The sequence below is a fragment of the Akebia trifoliata genome, chromosome 4, assembly GCF_017979445.1.
Source record: "Akebia trifoliata isolate Shusen 1 chromosome 4, ASM1797944v1, whole genome shotgun sequence".
Classification (NCBI taxonomy): domain Eukaryota; kingdom Viridiplantae; phylum Streptophyta; class Magnoliopsida; order Ranunculales; family Lardizabalaceae; genus Akebia; species Akebia trifoliata.
Window position 1 is genome coordinate 42306051 of NC_141378.1, and position 23136 is coordinate 42329186.

The 23136-nt window shown below is 34.4% G+C and overlaps 1 protein-coding gene and 1 long non-coding RNA gene across 2 annotated transcripts; one reads left to right on the plus strand and one right to left on the minus strand.

The window, feature by feature from the left end:
• Positions 1-4840: 4840 nt before the first annotated feature.
• On the minus strand, positions 4841-6556 carry LOC147405071 (uncharacterized). Its single transcript, XM_086441189.1, has one exon. The coding sequence runs from the start codon at positions 6440-6442 to the stop codon at positions 5153-5155; it is 1290 nt and encodes a 429-aa protein (XP_086297315.1). The 5' UTR covers positions 6443-6556; the 3' UTR covers positions 4841-5152.
• A 13044-nt stretch (positions 6557-19600) lies between these two features.
• On the plus strand, positions 19601-20879 carry LOC147405072 (uncharacterized). The gene is made up of 3 exons (XR_015177275.1): positions 19601-20200; positions 20344-20465; positions 20581-20879. It is a non-coding gene; the product is annotated as an uncharacterized LOC147405072 (long non-coding RNA).
• Positions 20880-23136: the final 2257 nt, after the last annotated feature.

Sequence of the window (23136 nt, forward strand, 5' to 3'; positions counted from 1 at the left end):
TTATTTCCTTGTTCTTTTGGTTTGTATTATAAACCTTATTTTTGCAAATAGAATAAGATTATTATAGATTAGAGAGATAGATCATGGCCTTGGGATGCTTCTTCCTCCATTACTGTGAAAGCCAAACCCAAAAGATGATTTGTGTTTTTTATTTTTTAGTTCTTTGGGCTAATAAATGCTGACCTAATGTCGTTAACCCTACTTACAAATATTATAGAACCTTCGTCGTTACAGATTCAAGTTACCCTACCTGCAATTTGCAGCTATTATAGAACCTTCATCATTACGGATTTTAACAAAAATACTATAATTTACTATTAGGGATTCCTTGTCTTTGAACCTACATTCAAACCAATCTCACATTGTTGCTTACTCCCAACCTTGGGGGGGTCCTGATATTAGGTTCTGACATTAAGCACATTATGGCCGTCCAAGGGCATGAATCAATGACTGACAACAGTAGCAGTGGCCATAAGGGGTAGCCTAAAACTGGTAGGGTACCCAATACTTCTAAACAAATAACCCCTAAAAAGGTACTTGTTAATTTCCAAATGATCTTACAAGAACTAGGTTGAGCAGTTATTTAGACCACAGATTTTATTCCAAAAAACCAGTCTTGTCTTCAACCTCAAGGTACATTCAAACCTCCTGAGCAAGATAGGTTCTTTGGGGATGTTGTAGATTGAATTTATGAGAATATGAAGGGCTTTTCCATCATGTTAGACCTAGCCTTAACCCTTTGTAAAAACCCTAATTTATCAACCCAAAAATTTAACCTTTTTTAGTTTTTAGTTTTTCCTTTCTTACTTTACCAAAATTCCTATACAGCATTGAGGTTTGAAGAAGATAAAATGGTTGCAATTGACTTGTTTTGAAGACGTGATGACTGTTTTCAAAGGTTAAAAAAATAAGAAAAAAAAGTTGTGGGTTTGGACTAATAGGATTGAAGATGAGGGTATTAAAGTCATTTTCAGTTAGTTTGTCAGTCCGTAATCTCAAAATTTTCCAATGAGTCGTTCTAATCTGACTTTCTCCGACACTGTGCTATGGGGCAGCGTGCATATAACAATAAATTACATTGCCACGTATGTTGAGCACAATGTCCAAGAAGTCAGTTCAGCATTTTCCATTCCGCACCCATGCTCACTTTGAACTGGGCAGTCCGCTTCAAAATATGTAGGAACCCTCTTCGTTACAAGCCACGTGGTGTTTAGGTGTTTAGAGAATTATTTCCCAGCTCCACGTGGTGTTTAGGTCCACATTTCTTTACTATTACAATGAGAGAAGTCGGAGTAGAACTCGCCACCAACTTTGTGGTTCCCACCAGTGTCCCCACTTTTACATTTAAACTAAGATCATTATTTTAATATAAAAAAATTATAACCATAAAGTAAAAGGGTGATTTAGATATACCCTTATATTTTACTGAATATTAGAGATATCTTCATGTTTTGAAAATGGTGACATGCATCTCTTTATCAAGGTGGTTCAGTACCTTTATGTTTTTGTTGAATATTAGATATATTCCCCTATATTTTGAAAATTATGACAGACTAAGAAAAAAATATTCAACTGCCTTTATTTTTAATTTTTAGTCAAAAATCTAGATTTTTCTTTTTTTTAAAATTAATCATCTTCGATCTCTTTAGATAAAAACTTACCCTCATCATCTGTCTTAAAATTGCATCTATTTCAAGTGTTCACCATTTAAATCTCAGTAAGTTATAATTTTTGAGGTAATATAAAATGGTAAAATTTTGGATAGAAAAATTTTAGATGTTTTTCAAAAGGAAGTATGATAGAAAATGATGGATGAAAATAAGGTTGAATAGTTTAAAATTATATTGGATGTTGAAGTGCTAGAAGATGATTGGTCTTGGAGAAAAAAAAATATTTAGGTTTTTATCTATAAATTAAAGTTGAGGGTATTTGAGTCTTTTTCCATTAGTCTATTTAAAAGACTGAGGTCAAGATGCATGTCATTGGTTTCAAAACAAAAGGGTATCTTTAACATTCAGCAAAATATAGGGGGTTGTGTTTAAATCACCCAAATAAAAATAATTTTCAAATTTATATATATATATATATATATATATATATATATAGGATTTGGATCCATATACACATAAAGCTACAACGTGTTTTGTCTTATATGGGCAAAAATATTTGGAAATGTTCAGCACCCTAAGTTTTACCACACACTTTAACAAACGTTTTTTGTCCTACATGGGTTAGAAGTTTTGGAATGGGCTGATTTTTGGTGAGGATGATCTCTATGATTAGAAGATCATCCTCCCCAAAAATCAGCCCATTCCGAAATGTTTAGCCCCATGTTTACACGTTGAAAAATCGTGGACCGTCCATTTTTTGTAAATCATTTTTGATGGGGTTAGAAGTTTTGGAATGAGCTGATTTTTGGTGAGGATGATCTCCTCACCATAGAGATCATCCTCACCAAAAATCAGCCCATTCCGAAACTTCTAACCCATGTAAGACAAAACACGTTTGTTAAAGTGTGTGGTAAAGCTTAGGGTGCTGAACGGGACCCTATATATATATATATATATTTTTTACTAGATGATATTGGCACACATCCTCCGTTCAATGTTTTAAATTACAAATAAACCTTGTGGTACATGTGCGTTTACACATGCCGCCTGGCACCTTCTAGATATTATTTAAAGGGAGACATAAAATAATGTGTTATTACATTTAGAACAACAACAAATTAGAGAAATAATATCACGCCACAAGAAAGAATCACAATAAAATATTTTGCGCAATTTTTATTTTTAAGGAGTTGAAACTTTGTTGAACAACAACCTAACTTGGTCCTTAGAATATTTGCAAAAATTAATATCATTTAAATTGGAGTATTGAAAAAAATGAGGATACTATGTAAGAAAGATTAGAAAAGATTAAATAAAAAATAAAAAAATAATTTTTTTTATTAAATGATAAAATCAATCGAGATTGTTTGAGCATGTTGGACAACACGAGTGACCAGATTAAAATCACGATTAAAAATAAAGTTGTGCTAAACTGACTAAAAAATACTCAACTCACGCAGAATGTGCATAAAACCATAAATTTTTTTCCTTGAGATACCTAAGAAAAAGAAATGTGATTGTGTCCACATTCCACATCAGTAGAGTATTTTTTTTTTTTTTAAATTTATAAATCAATTTAGTATTATTCTTAAAAATTAATGCAAATTAGATGAATAAAATTCACTTAGCTGACCCCAATATTTGGGAAAAGGTTAAGGACAAGACATTTCTAAGAAGAGTGCTAATTTTTTAACTCAACATAATAGGATAACTCAAAAATCACGTGCAAGAACCGTATATTTTTTTTTCTCGGGATACACAACTCCACATTTTTATGAGGATGTGCAGTTGTGTATCCCAAGGGAAAAATCTATGATTCTGGCACATGCAACATTAGTGAGTTTTTGAGTTAGTATGTGAGAGTTTAGTTAGAAAATCATTACACTTCTAAGAAAAACTTAGCAAGATAACATGTCATTTTTTTAAAAATCAAAAATTAAAAAATAAATAAAGAAAAAATTACTTAAAGGACCTTGATAGGGGATTTTATTCTAATTAGTCCCCACATTTTGGGCGATTCTTTGATTGGCCATTTAGTAAACTTTTTATTTCTTAATAGTTCCTCAACCTTATCTTATAATGTTTTTGAAATATCCTAACTACCTCTTTTTTTTTTATCTTCTTCACATACTTAGGTTTTCCAACTGTGATTCCAATTATTTCCGACGATTGGAATTTTTAATTTATTTCGATGATTTATAACAAAAAAAAAAAAAAAAAAATTTGAAGAACTAAATTAAAATTCAAAAAAATTTATATGGTGTCGAGTTCAACATTTTTATTTTTGAACTTACCACTTTTTATTGTCAAGCTCACCAAATTTTATTGTTAAATTCGACAATTTTAAAAATAAGTGTTGAACCTGAAAATAAAAAGTGGTGAGTTTGACGCTGGTAAAATCCACTCATTTTTCGTTCTTTAAGTTTTTCTTATTAAAATACATGAAAAGATCAACTAAAAACTTGACATAACGACTTGTGTAGATAATTTCAACTAAAACAAAACAAACAAACAAAAAAGAAAAAAATCTAAATTTTTTTACATGCATCTTCAAAATATTTGATCAATATTTTTTCATTCTCAAATCCTAGAGTCATCAAAACTCGACTAGGATATTAGAAATCCAATTTTTTTTAGACATAATTGACGAATTAAAAAGATTAGGACAATTTCAACACTTCAATTATAAGAGATGTGTGGAGTGGGATTGAGGAACTAATTAAAAATAAAAGTACTATTAAATGGATTATTAAGGGAAACCCTAAAATTTAGAGACTAATAATTAGAAAGAAATCCCTCCACCAGGACCCGTAAGTAATTATCATTAAAATTTTTAATTTCTAAATATTAAAAATATTTTTGGATTTTTCGAACATTCATAATTTAAGACAAGAATTCCGTACAACATTTATCTTCTTCACCACACGAGACAAAGAGACAAATCTATAAAATCTCTATCTTTCTCATCAGTAATCTGCTGTCATTTTCTTCCTAAAAAAACACGAACATTTCGTATCCACTTAGCCTCACTTGTTACAATTATTAAATCCAAGAATTCCATCAATTGAAAAGTCCATTTTACCCTTGTCAATTTTCAATTATTACAATTAACATCCAATCCGTCAAAATAGAAAAACAAATCGCAGAGTTGGGAGATTCTTCGAAGACCACTTGGATTGAGTAAATCTATAAATAAATAATAAAATAAAAATGGACAAAAGAGAAGATCAGAGAAGAGAACCCATTGAAGAAGATTATATTCTTATTCAATTAAGGACTTACAGGTCTAAACCTTTTACACTCCATTAACGTCTTCTGAACCCTACCTTTACAGAAGAAAAACTCAATGGGCAAAAGAGAAGATCAGAGAAGAGAACCCATTGAAGAAGATTATATTCTTATTCAATTAAGGACTTACAGGTCTAAACCTTTTACACTCCATTAACGTCTTCTGAACCCTACCTTTACAGAAGAAAAACTCAATGGGCAAAAGAGAAGATCAGAGAAGAGAACCCATTGAAGAAGATTATATTCTTATTCAATTAAGGACTTACAGGTCTAAACCTTTTACACTCCATTAACGTCTTCTGAACCCTACCTTTACAGAAGAAAAAACTCAGTGGGCATCGAAACAAACAATTATCAACCAAGCTCACATTAGCAAACCCAGGTTTCAACGCCATTAACGGACCTGGAATTGGCCCAAACAAGTAATTCCCACCAAGCAATAATCTCTCAAATGGAGAAATCCCCTCGACAGGAACAACAACCTTCAAAGCGTATTGCGAAGGTATCATCCCTGTAAACTTGTTGTTCTCTAAAACCAAAGCAGAGAGCTTCGGCATCGTCGCCATGAAAGCTGGTAGCAATCCTTGAATCTCATTGTAGCTCAGATCGAGAGCTATTAATTCGCTTTGGGTACTTAGATTTCCTGGAATTTGTAAAAATGTGAACTTGTTGTGAGAGAGTGTGAGTTGTTGGAGTGATGGGTGATCGAACAGAGCTGAAAAAACAGGGCCAGAGATTCGATTTCTACTCAGATCCATAACCTGTAAAAAACCCAAATTTCTAATGTTCTTTGGTAGATTTCCTTCTAGACTATTGTTCCTCATCGAAATTTCAACCAAAAACGGTGGTAAATTATCCGGAACACGTCCAGAGATTTCATTATCGCTGCAATCTAAGAAAGATAGGTTTTTTAAAGAACCCAAATTGGGGAATTTTCCAGAAATCTTGTTTCCTTGAATCTCCAACCTTGTCAAGCTTACCAGATTGTTGAAGCTCGCTGGAATCTGTCCTTGAAGAAGATTGTTATCGAGATAGAGCTCTTCGAGACTTGAAAGAGACCCAATTGAGTAGGGAATCGCTCCAGAAAACGAGTTTCGTGAGAAACTAAGTCGGCGGAGACGAGTCAAGTTCGAAACCGAGTTTGGTATCGGAATCAAGCCAGAGAAGAAATTGTTGGAGAGATCGAGAGTTTGTAAGTAAGGAAGATTCAGACTCCAGTTCCAGGTGGAGGAAGAGAGTGAACCGGAGTACCCGGCTTGGTCTAGGGTGATCTCTGTGACCCGGTTCAACCCGGAGATAACAAGATCGCATCTGAACCCACAAGTGAACCGATCACTGAAGATGTAGTCGCATGGGTCGAGTGAGAAGTCCCATGAGTTTAGACAAGATCCAGGAGTGATGGAAGAAGGGTTGAGACCATTCTTTAGTTGTTTCAAGACCTCTGTATCTCTCCAATAAGTTTTTGAATCTGATTTAATGAAGAAGAAATCTGAAGTTGTTAACAAGAGAAGTAGAGATGATAGAAGAAAAGAAAGATTACTCATTTGATCTTATTTTCTCAGTTCTCACAGACTCAAACTTCAGTCTTCAATGGTGATCTCTCTTCAATAGTTCAGAGTTCAGATCTCAACACTTTCCTCATAAATAAGAAATTAAGTGTTTTTTTTTTTTTTTTGTGAATATTTGGCTTTTGACCCACATTTATTTTTTGAAACTGGTGGATATGCATAGATTAATGGAAAATGACCTAACTACCCTCTCCTTCAACCTGAAATTTATTTTTTTTTCCTCAAAATTAGTCATTTATAATTTTTTTTTACCATATCGATTAAACTTAAGATCTTATCTACTTCAAGATCAACCCTTAAAGGTCATGAACGAGATATGATTTTAAAATAGAAAATGACAGAATTTTGAATAAAAAATTCAAAGGTTTTCTACAATTGATTAAGGTGGGACTGAAAATGATGGATTGAATACATTAATAATAATTTATCATGAATCCTTTTTTTACTCATAGAATCTAAGATCCACAAATTAGATGAGCCTGCATGTATTGAATGGCATTCCTAATTTACAAAGCTACCATTGTACTCTTGTTGTCTTGACATGGCAAACATGAGAGAGTTTGCGAGCATTATAAGCAATAAATTACTCATTTATCATCAAGGTTAAAGAATTTTAAAATGACTGATTTTGAGAAGAAAAATTTAGGATTTTAACTTACAAGTTGAGATAAGGGCATTTATGTTACTTTTTCTTTTTCTATAAGAGTTGACCGAGGTCAAGGGGTATATCATAAATAATGAACATCTCAAATATTCACCAAAACATGAAAGGGCATGCCAAATCACCTTTTTGGTTAGAGTTGAGCCTTTGAGATATCTTTTTGAGGGCAAAACGTGAGACAAAGAGTCATAAGGGCAAATTTAAAATAAAATGAGTACGTATTATGTGTCTTCTCAACCGCGGGCTTACGTTGTGGAGTGTGGGCGCATGCAAGGTAAATAAAAGACTAGTGATAAATCCACGCCCACAAAAGATCTATGATTCTATACTTTTACCACGTCAGCCGCATATTATTTAGGGGAAATGTTGAACACCCTAAGCTTTACCCTACACTTTAACAAACGTATTTTGTCCTACATGGGTTAAAATTTTTGGAATAGACTGAATTTTAGTGAGGATGATTTCTATGATTAGAAGATCATCCTCACCAAAAATCAGCTCATTCCGAAATTTTTAATCCAATGTTTACAAGTTGAAAAATCGTGGATTGTCCATTTTTTGTAAATCATTTTTTATGGGGTTAAAAGTTTTGGAATGAGTTGATTTTTCGTGAGGATGATCTCATCACCATAGAGATCATCATCACCAAAAATCATTCCAAAACTTCTAACCCATGTAGGACAAAACACGTTTGTTAAAGTGTAGGGTAAAATTTAGGACGGCAAACGGGACCCATTATTTAGTGTGTTGATTTATCACATCTGTATTTAAAAGGAACATATCTATATCTTAAAATAAAACAGTGGGGTCCACCTGTGGGTAGGGGTGTCAATGGGTACCCATTTACTTGGAATCAAAATCGAATACTCTGATTCTGATACCCTTTTTATTAGAACCAAATCTAATATGGAACAAAATCGATAGAAATCAGAACTATTAGATTTTATTTGATGCAAGCCCAAAACCAAATAAAGTTTCGAAATTCTTATAAATTAATTATTGGTTTAAAATGAGTTATTTCTTCTTAAATTTATTACTTATAAAGGTGATGAATTTTAATTTTTGAAAATAAAGGTTGTTAAATCATCTTTTTGTTGTAACAAATTATTATTAAGTTGATGCTTTGCAAATAATATGTTATTTTTTAGAAGGAATTTTTTTTTTTATAATGATTATGAAATATTTTTTCCATTTGATTCTTAAGAATCGGAACAGACGTGTACTCGTAATTTTTTTTTTTCTGTTCTACTTATTTTAAAATCGAAACTGGAATCGAAACAAAAAAATATAGTAGTTGTGGTTCTAATTCTAATAAAAACCGACCCATTAACACCCTTAATTGTGGGGGATAAATGTCCCATCAAGTTACATTGACCTCATTTTATTGATTTCCTCTTATCGTTTTAACTTTTTTGTCTTTATTCTTATTTTCTCCCACTCTTTTCCCTATTTCAATACCTCTCTAATTTTACTATATTTCCTCTTTTACCCCTTTACTCTCAAATATTTTTTATTAATATCCCTCAAATTTTATTATTTTCCTTTTTCCTCCTTTAACTCCCAAAGAGGATACTCGTGCTATAAGCACAGTCAAACTCTAGTCTATATATAATGGAACACATCGATGGGACCTGGTCAAGTCTAGAAAGTGATTTCTAGAGCCCTTATTGTATGAATTTTACAGTTAAATTACTTACTAAATCATCTCATTAGACATAATGCATAGTTAGTCAATATTTATTATTGATTTCCATTAAATAATGTATATTGGAATTAATTGTTGTTATTTTCATGTAATAGGAAATGGTCATAAATTTCTGAGAACAAATAAGAAGATTTGAAGTATTCATTGCAATTAAGGACCTGAGAGAAGTCAATCGACCAAGACCCAAGTCAGTTGGGTCCACTTTGACAACACCGCCCAGGTTGACTAGGGTGGTGCGGTCAAGACAGTAAATGAAGCCTAGAAGTTTGTGCTAAAGACTGGCAACTGAAATCATTCGTAATAAATTAAGGTTTGTAAATTTTTGTAACTATGGAAAGTTTTCGAAACCCTAAAAACTCTAATTTTTCTAGAAACCTTAATCTGATCTCTATAAATAGGAGACCAGACCAAAGTTTCAGATATCTAGATCTTAGAATATTAGTAGTTTTTATTTTCCTATTTTTTTTTATAGCTTTTATTTAGAAGGATGAATTGTAATCGAAGAACCTTTGCTATTTTCAGAACTCAATAAGTAATAAAGAAGATTCACCTTTCTTTCATCTTTATTATCTTTCTTTCATGTCCTTTTTTACTTTGTTTTTAATTTATTGTTCTTTCGATAACTATCGGCTAAACTTCTCGTTAGATCGTTGGAGCAAGCCTGAGCAAGTTTTTATTAATCCTTTTATTATTCTCACAATAATGACTAATTATTTTATTGGGATAATTTTAAGTAATTATTAAAGGATTTAATATTAATTGTTTATTAGTTTTGATGGTTTATTATTTGATAAGTCCAGGATAACCCATGCTTCACAGAGAACACTTAATATTTATCCTATAGTTTTGACTTAATATGTGAGTCACATGCTTTGAATTTCCTTTCAAATAAATTTTTTGAGGTTAGTTTTCTTTTATATATATATATATATATATATATATATATATATATATATGAACAGCGTTATTACGACCCCTATTACGACTCATATTGCGACACACTATTTTGTCTTGTATGGGCAAAAATGTTTGGAATGGGCTGATTTTTTGTGAGGATGATCTCTGTGATGAGAGGATCATCCTGGCAAAAAATCATCCAATTCCAAAACTTCTAACCCCATCAAAATTGATTTACAAAAATTGGACGGTCTATAATTTTTCAATAAAAATTGGATGGTCTAAAAGTTTCATAATGAGCTGATTTTTGGCAAGGATGATCTCCTCACCACAGAGATCATCCTCACAAAAAATCAGCTTATTCCAAACATTTTTGCCCATATAAGACAAAATGGTGTGTCGCAATATGAGTCGTAATAGGGGTCGTAAGAACCCGACGCTCTATATATATAGGGTCCCGTTCGCCACCCTTAGTTTTACCACACACTTTAACAAACGCGTTTTGTCTTACATGGGTTAGAAGTTTCAGAATGAGCTGATTTTTGGTGAGGATGATCTCTATGGTGAGGAGATCATCCTCACCAAAAATCAGCTCATTCCAAAACTTCTAACCCCATCAAAATTGATTTACAAAAAATGGACGGTCCACGATTTTTCAACGTGTAAACATGGGGCTAAACATTTCGGAATGGGCTGATTTTTGGGGAAGATGATCTTCTAATCATAGAGATCATCCTCACCAAAAATCAGCTCATTCCAAAACTTCTAACCCATGTAGGACAAAAAACGTTTGTTAAAGTGTGTGGTAAAACTTAGGGTGCTAAACATTTCCCATATATATATAGGGAAATGTTCAGCACCCTAAGTTTTACCACACACTTTAACAAACGTTTTTTGTCCTACATGGGTTAGAAGTTTTGGAATGGGCTGATTTTTGGCGAGGATAATCTCTATGATTAGAAGATCACCCTCCCCAAAAATCAGCCCATTCCGAAATGTTTAGCCCCATGTTTACACGTTGAAAAATTGTGGACCGTCCATTTTTTGTAAATCAATTTTGATTGGGTTAGAAGTTTCGGAATGAGCTGATTTTTGGTGAGGATGATCTCTATGGTATAGAGATCATCCTCACCAAAAATCAGCTCATTCCGAAACTTCTAACCCATGTAAGACAAAACGCGTTTGTTAAAGTGTGTGGTAAAACTAAGGGTGGCGAACGGGACCCATATATATATATATATATATATATATATGGGAAATGTTCAGCAACAAACATTTTGACAAACATTTTGGCAAAACATTTTTCAAAACATGGGTTAGAGGTTTTGGAATGGGCTGATTTTTGGTGAGAATGATCTCTACGGTAAGGAGATCATCATCACCAAAAATCAGCCCATTCCAAAACTTTTAACCCCATCAAAAATGGTTTACAAAAAATGACGGTCCACGATTTTTCAACTTGTAAACTGGGGCTAGAAGTTTTGGAATGGGCTGATTTTTGGTGAGAATGATCTCCTCACCATAGAGATCATCCTCATAAAAAATCAGCCCATTCCAAAACCTCATGTTTTGAAAAATGTTTTGCCAAAATGTTTGTTGCTAAACGGGACCCTATATATATATGGGTCGGGTTCCTGCGACACACATTGCGACACACATATAGACAACGTGTTCGTCTTATATGGGCAAAAATGTTTGAAAATGGGCTGAATTTTTGTGAGGATGATCTCTGTGATGAGGGGATCATCCTGGCAAAAAATCATCCCATTCCAAAACTTGTAACCCCATCAAAATTGATTTACAAAAATTAGACGGTCTATAGTTTTTCAACAAAAATTGGACGGTCTAGAAGTTTCATAATGAGCTGATTTTTGGTAAGGATGATCTCCTCACCACAAAGATCATCCTCACAAAAAATCAGCCCATTCCAAACATTTTTTCCCATATAAGACAAAACACGTTTTCTATATGTGTGTTGAGATGGTTGTCGTTTGAACCTGACCCATATATATATATATGGGTCAGGTTCCTGCAACACACATTGCGACACACATATAGACAACGTGTTTGTCTTATATGGGCAAAAATGTTTGGAATGGGCTGATTTTTTGTGCGGATGATCTCTGTGATGAGGGGATCATCCTGGCAAAAAATCATCCCATTCCAAAACTTGTAACCCATCAAAATTGATTTACAAAAATTGGACGGTCTAGAAGTTTTGGAATGAGCTGATTTTTGGTCAGGATGATCTCCTCTCCTCACCACAGAGATCATCCTCACAAAAAATCAGCCCATTCCAAACATTTTTGCCCATATAAGACAAAACTCGTTGTCTATATGTGTGTTGAGATGGTTGTCGTTTGAACCTGACCCCATATATATATATAGATATATATATATATGGGTCCCGTTCAGCAACAAACATTTTGACAAACATTTTGGCAAAACATTTTTCAAAACATGAGTTAGAGGTTTTGGAATGGGCTGATTTTTGGTGAGGATGATCTCTACGGCGAGGAGATCATCCTCACAAAAAATCAGCCCATTCCAAAACTTCTAGCCTCAGTTTACAAGTTGAAAACTCGTGGACCGTCCATTTTTTGTAAATCATTTTTGATGGGGTTAGAAGTTTTGGAATGGGCTGATTTTGGTGATGATGATCTCCTCACCGTAGAGATCATCCTCACCAAAAATCAGCCCATTCCAAAATCTCTAACCCATGTTTTGAAAAATGTTTTGCCAAAATGTTTGTCAAAATGTTTGTTGTTGAACATTTCCCTATATATATATATATATATATATATGTGGGTCCCGTTCGGCACCCTAAGTTTTACCACACACTTTAACAAACGCGTTTTGTCTTACATGGGTTAGAAGTTTCGGAATGAGCTGATTTTCGGTGAGGATGATCTCTATGGTGAGGAGATCATCCTCACCAAAAATCAACTCATTCCAAAACTTCTAACCCCATCAAAATTGATTTACAAAAAATGGACGGTCCACAATTTTTCAACGTGTAAACATGGGGCTAAACATTTCAGAATGGGCTGAGTTTTGGGGAGGATGATCTTCTAATCATAGAGATCATCCTCACCAAAAATCAGCTCATTCCAAAACTTCTAACCCATGTAGGACAAAAAACGTTTGTTAAAGTGTGTGGTAAAACTTAGGGTGCTGAACATTTCCCTATATATATATATGTATAGGGTCATGTTCAGCAACAAACATTTTGACAAACATTTTGGCAAAACATTTTTCAAAACATAGGTTAGAGGTTTTGGAATGGGCTGATTTTTGTTGAGGATGATCTCTACGGTGAGGAGATCATCCTCACCAAAAATCAGCCAATTCCAAAACTTCTAGCCCCAGTTTATAAGTTGAAAAATCGTGGACCGTCCATTTTTTGTAAACCATTTTTTATGGGGTTAGAAGTTTTGGAATGGGCTGATTTTTGGTGGTGATGATCTCTTCACCGTAGAGATCATCCTCACAAAAAATCAGCCCATTCCAAAACCTGTAACCCATGTTTTGAAAAATGTTTTGCCAAAGTGTTTGTCAAAATGTTTGTTGCTGAACATTTCCCATATATATTTATATGGGAGCGGTTCAAGGGCCATATGAGAAAACATATGAAAAAACTTTCGTTTTTCAAAATAAGAGTTAGAGGTTTTTGATTGAGTTGATTTTTTGCAAGGATGGTTACTATGATGAAAAGATCATCCTCACAAAAAATCAACTCAATCAGAAACTTCTAAATCCATCAAAAGTGATTTACAAATTAGTGATAAAAATTGGTAAAAAATCGACGGTCCACATTCTAAATCACTTTTAATGGGGTTAGAAGTTTCAGATTGGGCTGATTTTTTTTTTGGATGATCTTCCGATCATAGAGATCATCCTCACAAAAAATCAGCTCAATCCAAAATTTCTAACCCATATTTTAAAATTTTATTAAAAACGAAAGTTTTTACATATGTTTTCTCATATGGCCCTTAAACCTGACCCTCTATATATATATATATATATATATAGGACAGCATTATTATGACCCCTATTACGACTCACATTGCGACACATCGTTTGTCTTATATGGGCAAAAATGTTTGGAATAGGCTGATTTTTTTGTGAAGATGATCTCTGTGATGAGGGGATCATCCTGGCAAAAAATCATCCCATTCCAAAACTTTTGACCCCATCAAAATTGATTTACAAAAATTGGACGGTCTAGAAGTTTCATAATGAGCTGATTTTTGGCAAGGATGATCTCCTCACCATAGAGATCATCCTCACAAAAAATCAGCCCATTCCAAACATTTTTGCCCATATAAGATAAAACGATGTGTCGCAATGTGAGTCGTAACAGGGGTATACGGAACGTGACCCATATATATATATATGGGAAGGGATCAACAGACAAAGTCCTATACAAAGTCTTGGACAAAATGTCATGTCCGTTGGATCTGTCAAAAGTCAACGGTGGAGATCGTGTAAGACCACAGTCAAAGTGATTTTACTTTAAAAAAATTGTAAATTACAACCACCTCCTCGAGTATACCCAAACCAAAGCAAAAAAAAAAATCAGCAGCTCTCGTCTTCTTCACTCTCCTTCAACCCTCTCCCCCTCTCTGTGATTTCTGACGATTGTAACTCAGGTGACGACGATGATGGCTCAGCCGAAGGAAAAAAATACTACATCCAAAGAATCATCTGAATCTAAAACCTAGACCATGGCCGACATTCAAACCCCATCTGCAAATCCTAAAGACCATTCGTTTAGAACTGCCTTGTTGTGGAAATGTTTTCCAAGCCCAAATCACCTCAAAAGACCATGTTTTTAGTCCAATTTAAAATTCTAAAAGAATCAACCACAAACATAAATGAATTGTAAGAAACCCAAATTGGAAAAATGAAGAAGCTAATAAATAAATTGATTTGAAAACTAATATCTTTAGTCATTAATCCAGCAAGAAAAAAAAACGAAAACTCGATGAGTAATCATAAATTTTTGATGAAATTCCACAATGAGGATAATTAGGTCTTTGAGACAAATTTTCATGTTCGTTCAAAGCGAAAAAGATCATTTTTTTTTTTTTTTTTTGAGGTGAAGATCAAACGATCGGAGACTTACAAGTTTGATGTTTTCCAAAACTATTTAGAATTAGAGTTGAAATTTCAAGTGGAATCACCGAATTCATCATTTGAGATGAAGTCACAGAGAAGAGAGTGACGATTGTCATTGTAGAGCAATATTTGGGGTTGTGTGGTTCCAGGGAGGTAGTTGTAATTTGAAAAAGTTTTAAGTGAACCAATTCATCATATGCCATTTAATATATCTGCATCGTTGGATCTTGACCCATCCGACGGTCTAAGGGATTTGTCTAGATCTTTGTGTTGGAATTTGTCACGTGAACCCGACCCTATATATATATATATAGGGTCACGTTCCTAAGACTCATATTGAGACTCACATTGCGACACACCGTTTTGTCTTATATGGGCAAAAATGTTTGGAATGAGCTGATTTTTTGTGAGGATGATCTTTGTGATGAGGGGATCATCCTGGCAAAAAATCATCCCATTCCAAAACTTCTAACCCCATCAAAATTGATTTACAAAAATTGGACGGTCTATAATTTTTCAACAAAAATTGGACGGTCTAGAAGTTTCATAATGAGCTGATTTTTGGCAAGGATGATCTCCTCACCATAGAGATCATCCTCACAAAAAATCAGCCCATTCCAAATATTTTTGCCCATATAAGACAAAACGGTGTGTCGCAATGTGAGTCCCAATATGAGTCTTAGGAACGCTGTTCATATATATATATATATATATATATATATATATATATGGGGGCGGTTCAAGGGCCATCTGAGAAACCGTCTAAGAAAACTTTCGTTTTTCAAAATAAGGGTTAGAGGTTTGGATTGAGCTGATTTTTTGCAAGGATGGTCACTATGATGAGAAGATCATCCTCACAAAAAATCAGCTCAATCAGAAACTTGTAAATCCATCAAAAGTGATTTACAAATTAGTGATAAAAAGTGGTAAAAAATCGACGGTCCACATTCTAAATCACTTTTAACGGGGTTAGAAGTTTCAGATTGAGCTGATTTTTTTTTGGATGATCTTCCCATCATAGAGATCATCCTCACAAAAAATCAGCTCAATCCAAAATTTCTAACCCATATTTTAAAATTTTATTTACCGTCGAAAGTTTTCTTAGATGGTTTCTCAGACGGGCCTTGAACCTGACCCTATATATATATATGAACAGCGTTCCTAAGACTCATATTGGGACTCACATTGCGACACACCGTTTTGTCTTATATGGGCAAAAATATTTGGAATGGGCTGATTTTTTGTGAGGATGATCTCTGTGATGAGGGGATCATCCTGGCAAAAAATCATCCCATTCCAAACTTCTAACCCCATCAAAATTGATTTACAAAAATTGGACGGTCTATAATTTTTCAACAAAAATTGGACGGTCTAGAAGTTTCATAATGAGCTGATTTTTGGCAAGGATGATCTCCTCACCATAGAGATCATCCTCACAAAAATCAGCCCATTCCAAATATTTTTGCCCATATAAGACAAAACGGTGTGTCGCAATGTGAGTCCCAATATGAGTCTTAGGAACGCTGTTCTATATATATATATATATATATATATATATATAACAACGTTCCTAAGACTCATATTGGGACTCACATTGCGACACACCGTTTTGTCTTATATGGGCAAAAATATTTGGAATGGGCTCATCCTCACAAAAATCAGCTCATTCCAAAACTTCTTACCCCATCAAAAATGGTTTACAAAAATTGGACGGTCCACGATTTTTCAACGTGTAAACATGGGATTAAACATTTCGGAATGGGCTTATTTTTTGGGAGATGATCTTCTAATCATAGAGATCATCCTCACCAAAATCATCCCATTCCAAAACTTCTAACCCATGTAAGACAAAAAACGTTTGTTAAAGTGTGTGGTAAAACTTAGGGTGCTGAACATTTCCCTATATATATATATATATATGGGAAATGTTCAGCACCCTAAGTTTTACCACACATTTTAACAAACGTTTTTTGTCCTACATGGGTTAGAAGTTTTGGAATGAGCTGATTTTTGGTGAGGATGATCTCTATGATTAGAAGATCATCCTCCCCAAAAATCAGCCCATTCCGAAATGTTTAGCCCCATGTTTACACGTTGAAAAATCGTGGACCGTCCATTTTTTGTAAATCAATTTTGATGGGGTTAGAAGTTTTGGAATGAGCTGATTTTTGGTGAGGATGATCTCCTCACCATAGAGATCATCCTCACCAAAATCAGCTCATTCCGAAACTTCTAACCCATGTAAGACAAAACGCGTTTGTTAAAGTGTGTGGTAAAACTAAGGGTGGCGAACGGGACCCTATATATATATATAGGGAAATGTTCAGCACCCTAAGTTTTACCACACACTTTAACAACGCATTTTGTCCTACATGGGTTAGAAGTTTTGGAATGAGCTGATTTTTGGTGAGGATGATCTCCTCATCACCAAAAATCATCATCACCAAAAATCAGCCCATTCCGAAACTTCTAACCCCATCAAAAATGATTTACAAAAAATGGACGGTTCACGATTTTTCAACTTGTAAATATGGGGCTAAACATTTCGGAATGGGCTAATTTTTGGAGAGGATGATCTTCTAATCATAGAGATCATCCTCACCAAAAATCAGCCCATTCCAAAACTTCTAACCCATGTAGGACAAAAAACGTTTGTTAAAGTGTGTGGTAAAACTTAGGGTGCTGAACATTTCCCTATATATATATATAGGGTCACGTTACTAAGACTCACATTGCGACACACCGTTTTGTCTTATATGGGCAAAAATGTTTGGAATGAGCTGATTTTTTGTGAGGATGATCTCTGTGATGAGGGGATCATCCTGGCAAAAAATCATCTCATTCCAAAACTTCTAACCCCATCAAAATTGATTTACAAAATTGGACGGTCTATAATTTTTCAACAAAATTGGACGGTCTAGAAGTTTCATAATGAGCTGATTTTTGGCAAGGATGATCTCCTCACCATAGAGATCATCCTCACAAAAAATCAGCCCATTCCAAATATTTTTGCCCATATAAGACAAAATGGTGTGTCGCAATGTGAGTCCCAATATGAGTCTTAGGAACGCTGTTCATATATATATATATGGGTCGGGTTCCTGCAACACACATTGCGACACACATATAGACAACGTGTTTGTCTTATATGGGCAAAAATGTTTGGAATAGGCTGATTTTTTGTGAGGATGATCTCTGTGATGAGGGGATCATCCTGGCAAAAATTATCCCATTCCAAAACTTCTAACCCCATCAAAATTGATTTTCAAAAATTGGACGGTATATAATTTTTCAATAAAAATTGGACGGTCTAGAAGTTTCATAATGAGCTGATTTTTGGCAAGGATGATCTCCTCACCACAGAGATCATCCTCACAAAAAATCAACCCATTCCAAACATTTTTTCCCATATAAGACAAAACGCGTTGTCTATATGTGTGTTGAAATGGTTGTCGTTTGAACTTGACCCTCTCTCTATATATATATATATATATATATGGGTCGGGTTCCTGCAACACACATTGCGACACACATATAGACAACGTGTTTGTCTTATATGGGCAAAAATGTTTAGAATGGGCTGATTTTTTGTGAGGATGATCTCTGTGATGAGGGGATCATCCTGGCAAAAAATCATCCCATTCCAAAACTTGTAACCCCATCAAAATTGATTTACAAAAATTGGACGATTTATAATTTTTCAACAAAAATTGGACGGTCTAGAAATTTCATAATGAGCTGATTTTTTGCCAGGATGATCTCCTCACCACAGAGATCATCCTCACAAAAAATCAACCTATTCCAAACATTTTTGCCCATATAAGACAAAACACGTTGTTTATATGTGTGTTGAAATGGTTGTCGTTTGAACCTGACCATATATATATAGGGTCCCGTTCGCCACCCTTAGTTTTACCACACACTTTAACAAACGCGTTTTGTCTTACATGGGTTAGAAGTTTCGGAATGAGCTGATTTTTGGTGAGGATGATCTCTATGGTGAGGAGATCATCCTCACCAAAAATCAGCTCATTCCAAAACTTCTAACCCCATCAAAATTGATTTACAAAAAATGGACGGTCCACGATTTTTCAACGTGTAAACATGGGGCTAAACATTTCGGAATGGGCTGATTTTTGGGGAGGATGATCTTCTAATCATAGAGATCATCCTCACCAAAAATCAGCTCATTCCAAAACTTCTAACCCATGTAGGACAAAAACGTTTGTTAAAGTGTGTGGTAAAACTTAGGGTGCTGAACATTTCCCATATATATATAGATATGGGAAATGTTCAGCACCCTAAGTTTTACCACACACTTTAACAAACGTTTTTTGTCCTACATGGGTTAGAAGTTTTGGAATGAGCTGATTTTTGGTGAGGATGATCTCTATGATTAGAAGATCATCCTCCCCAAAAATCAGCCCATTCCGAAATGTTTAGCCCCATGTTTACACGTTGAAAAATCGTGGACCGTCCATTTTTTGTAAATCAATTTTGATGGGGTTAGAAGTTTTGGAATGAGCTGATTTTTGGTGAGGATGATCTCCTCACCATAGAGATCATCCTCACCAAAATCAGCTCATTCTGAAACTTCTAACCCATGTAAGACAAAACGCGTTTGTTAAAGTGTGTGGTAAAACTAAGGGTGGCGAACGGGACCCTATATATATATATATCGGCCGCGTTCGAACGACAAACAAACCTACTCACATCGCGATAAATCGTAGAGACCGTCGGATTTAACGCAGATCAGCGGTGCAGATCAAACTTGAAAGACAAACAAACAGACTCACATCTCCACAAACGGTTTAAACCGTCCGATATACAGCAGATCTACCGTTTAGATCGAGTATGACTTTACAATCGTTTGTAAACAAAAGAAATTTTCAAAATTGCAAATACCTCCCCGTAAAAACAGATCTCAGTTTCTCAACTTCGTCTTCTTCTCTCTGATCTCTGCTAACGAAGCCCTCTCTTCTACAGATTCGTCTTCTTCCTCGATCTCTCTCTCTGCTTCTTTTTCACTATTGTAAACAAATGAAATAATCTGCTACTCACGAAGCCCTATTCTACAGATTCGTCTTCTTCCTTCCTCGTTTATCTGTAGAAATCATTATTCGTCTTATCTCTGCTAACGAAGATGACGACGACAGATCTCAAATCTCAAATCTCAACTTCCTCATCGAAATCGAAATCGAAAACTCCAGATTTCAGTGGTAAGAAATCACAAACCCCTCGGTGTACAAACAAACCCTAGCTCGACAGAACTTCCTCTTCTTATCTCTGCTGGAGACGAAAGTCACAAACTCCTCAACTTCGTATTCTTCTTCGTTTCATCTGGTCTGTGGTAAGAAATCAACCCTTAATTAGTTTTTATTTTTTAGTTTTTTTTAATTTCATGTTCTGAATTTTATGTATGAAAACTGCACATGTTGGAATGCCACACCTACCTTTGATTTCTTTCCATCTTTAATGGTCAATTCAAATCAGATGGGAGGATGTGAAGCTGTTCTGCCTGTCCTTATACACATGTTTGGAGTTTGAGATGTAATGGAAATTACAAATAAGTTTATGTTAGGATCCTTGTGAAGCGTGATGAACTGACTTTGGAGGTAATTATTCACATGCTTTTCTCATTTTTGCCTTTGAGAATTGGTCTGGAAAAAGATGTCAGTGTGTAATTTTAGTTATTTATTTTTTTTTTTTTCAATTTTTATCTGATGACAGGGGCTCAAACAATTCTTTGTTGCTGTTGAAAGAGACGAGTGGAAGTTCAATACCTTGTGTGATCTATATGATACCCTTACCACCCAAGCTGTTATTTTCTGTAACACAAAACGAAAGGTAATACAATCCCTATATTGTTTATGTTTTGTTTTATTTTGTTTGTTTTTTGTTTTTAAATAAGTGAGATATAATGTCATATTAAGGGAATAAAGTTGTAAGCATCAAGGTTTATAATCTTGTTTAAGTGCAATGTTCTGATCTGGAGAAAATCAACTATATAGTGTTTCTCCAAACTATGATTTCCCAATTGTATTAATGTTATGTTAATATCTTATGAGAAATCCAACAATCACCCGGGATCGGGGGGGGGGGGGGGGGGGGGGGGGGGGGGGGGCGGGGATTTTCTTGTAGTAAGGGCAAACTATGCTTAGTTATATAGTTGAAGAACTTGAAGATGGATGATTTTAAGGAGAAATTCAGAAATTTTTTGTTAGAAGTTGAAGAAAAGGATATTTAAGTAATTTCCAATTAGTATATGAGAAGGCCTAATCATGAGGCAATGTCATCAACGAAAAATTGAGGGGGAGGGGGAGGGGGAGGGGGAGGGGGCAGAGGGGAAGAGAGGAAGAGAGGGGAGGGAGTGGGGACAAATGGGGCATGTAGATAGTTGAAAATATAGGGGTGTCTCAAAGTTTTGTGGGGGCAATTGCCCCCACCAGCTACTTACTAGCTCCGCCCTTGCCGACATTCATGAATTTAAGTTTTATGACTCTAGACATCCCATGTAATTTTAGAATTTTTTACAAATTGTCTTCATGAGACAAATTTTTTTTCTCTTTATTGTTTATCTCAACATTTTATAAAAAATATAATAAATCATTATCAATTAAATCTGGAATCTCTATTTTTATAAAGAAAATTAATTTCATCCTTCTTAATGGTTTTATAATGATAGAGTAGAGATGGAAAAATTTTCTCTTTATGTCTACCCAACATTTTACAAAATCTGGAACCTATTTTTTATATAGAAAAACTGACTTTCAAACAATATTCTCATCTTTATGATTAGAAATGATGAAATCTACCTTGATATCTACAAAGAAGTATCAAACAGTACTCTCAACTTACATGTGATTTACAATACCAGATTTAATATATTAAATCAAGGGATTTAATGTTTTTTCTTTGTGTATATATTTCATCGATAGAATGAAGGAAACATCAACTTCTCGATCAACCCGGCCCTTATGCTAATCCTCTTTTTTTCATTCCTCGATCGATTACACACCATGACTAGCTACTATTAATGACGAATCTACTATCACAAGTATGGGTGATACTTCATCCATGGTTGGGGGTCTGCCTAACCCACCTTTAATCTTCAAAAAAAAAAAAAAAATTTATATTACATTCTCGATAGATAGTGTTTACTTGGGACAATTTTACTTATTTCATTAGCATAATTTAGCAAAATATGCACCAAAAATTGATTAATTACCAAAATGGTGCATTATTTAAATTAATTCTGAAAAGAGTAATTAAGTTTGTTTGATCAAAATCGTAATATACTGCATTAATACCCTTCTATCTTTATACCCTCCTTTCTTCTTGATCGTTGTGCATATTCAAAATCAATTAAATTAATAAAGATATGGAGATTGTCATCCTCAAAATCAATTTCTCATAAAAAAAATTTGGATTCATGGTTGTGACTTATCACCCACTGCAAATCTATGGACATTGTCATCCACTTCAATCCGCCAGCTCCAAACCTGGGTAGTCTTGATTCCTTATTGTTAATCAATTTTATCACCCTTAAAACACCTTCTTGGTCATGGGCTTCAACATATATTCATGCAAGAAGTACACATTTCCCTGCACTTAGAACCTCGAGACGAACCATGTTCCTCATGGAAACTTCTATAATTTCCACATTTCTGTGGATCTTACAGGCACCAAGCAAGGTCCACCAGAGGACTGGATGGTTTTGTCATAGGGTAAAATGGTAAAAGTTTAAGTTGGATTTTGATCTAAAATGTACACAGTTGATATGGCAAGTGCACAGAACCATAAATCTTTTTCTTCGGGATGTACAAGGAAAAAGATCTACGGTTAAGTGCACTTATCACGTCAACCACGTACGTTTTAGCGCATCATTTTATCAATAGTCTTTTCATAAATGTGAAGGGTAGAAATGGTAAAAAGATAGAGAAAAAAAAAAAAAGGGTATTTTGAGTATGTAAATTGTAGAATTACTGGTCATTTTTTTCTTCTTTTTTGAGTAGAAATCTTAATTCCAAAAACGTTAATTTACTATTTTTTTGGAATTAAAATTACTTGTTTTTGAAATTAATTTGAAGAGTTCACCTTTGTTCAAAAAAATTCAGTTTTCGTGCTCCGTTTTGGTAATTTCCTCCATTTAATGCCATTAACAATTCAACATGACCTCCAATTCTTATTGGTCAATGTACCTATTTCTATTGATCTACGTATTACGATCCAAAATTATCCTTGATCGTTTTGGGTCTTATACGATCCTTTAAAATGCAATATTCC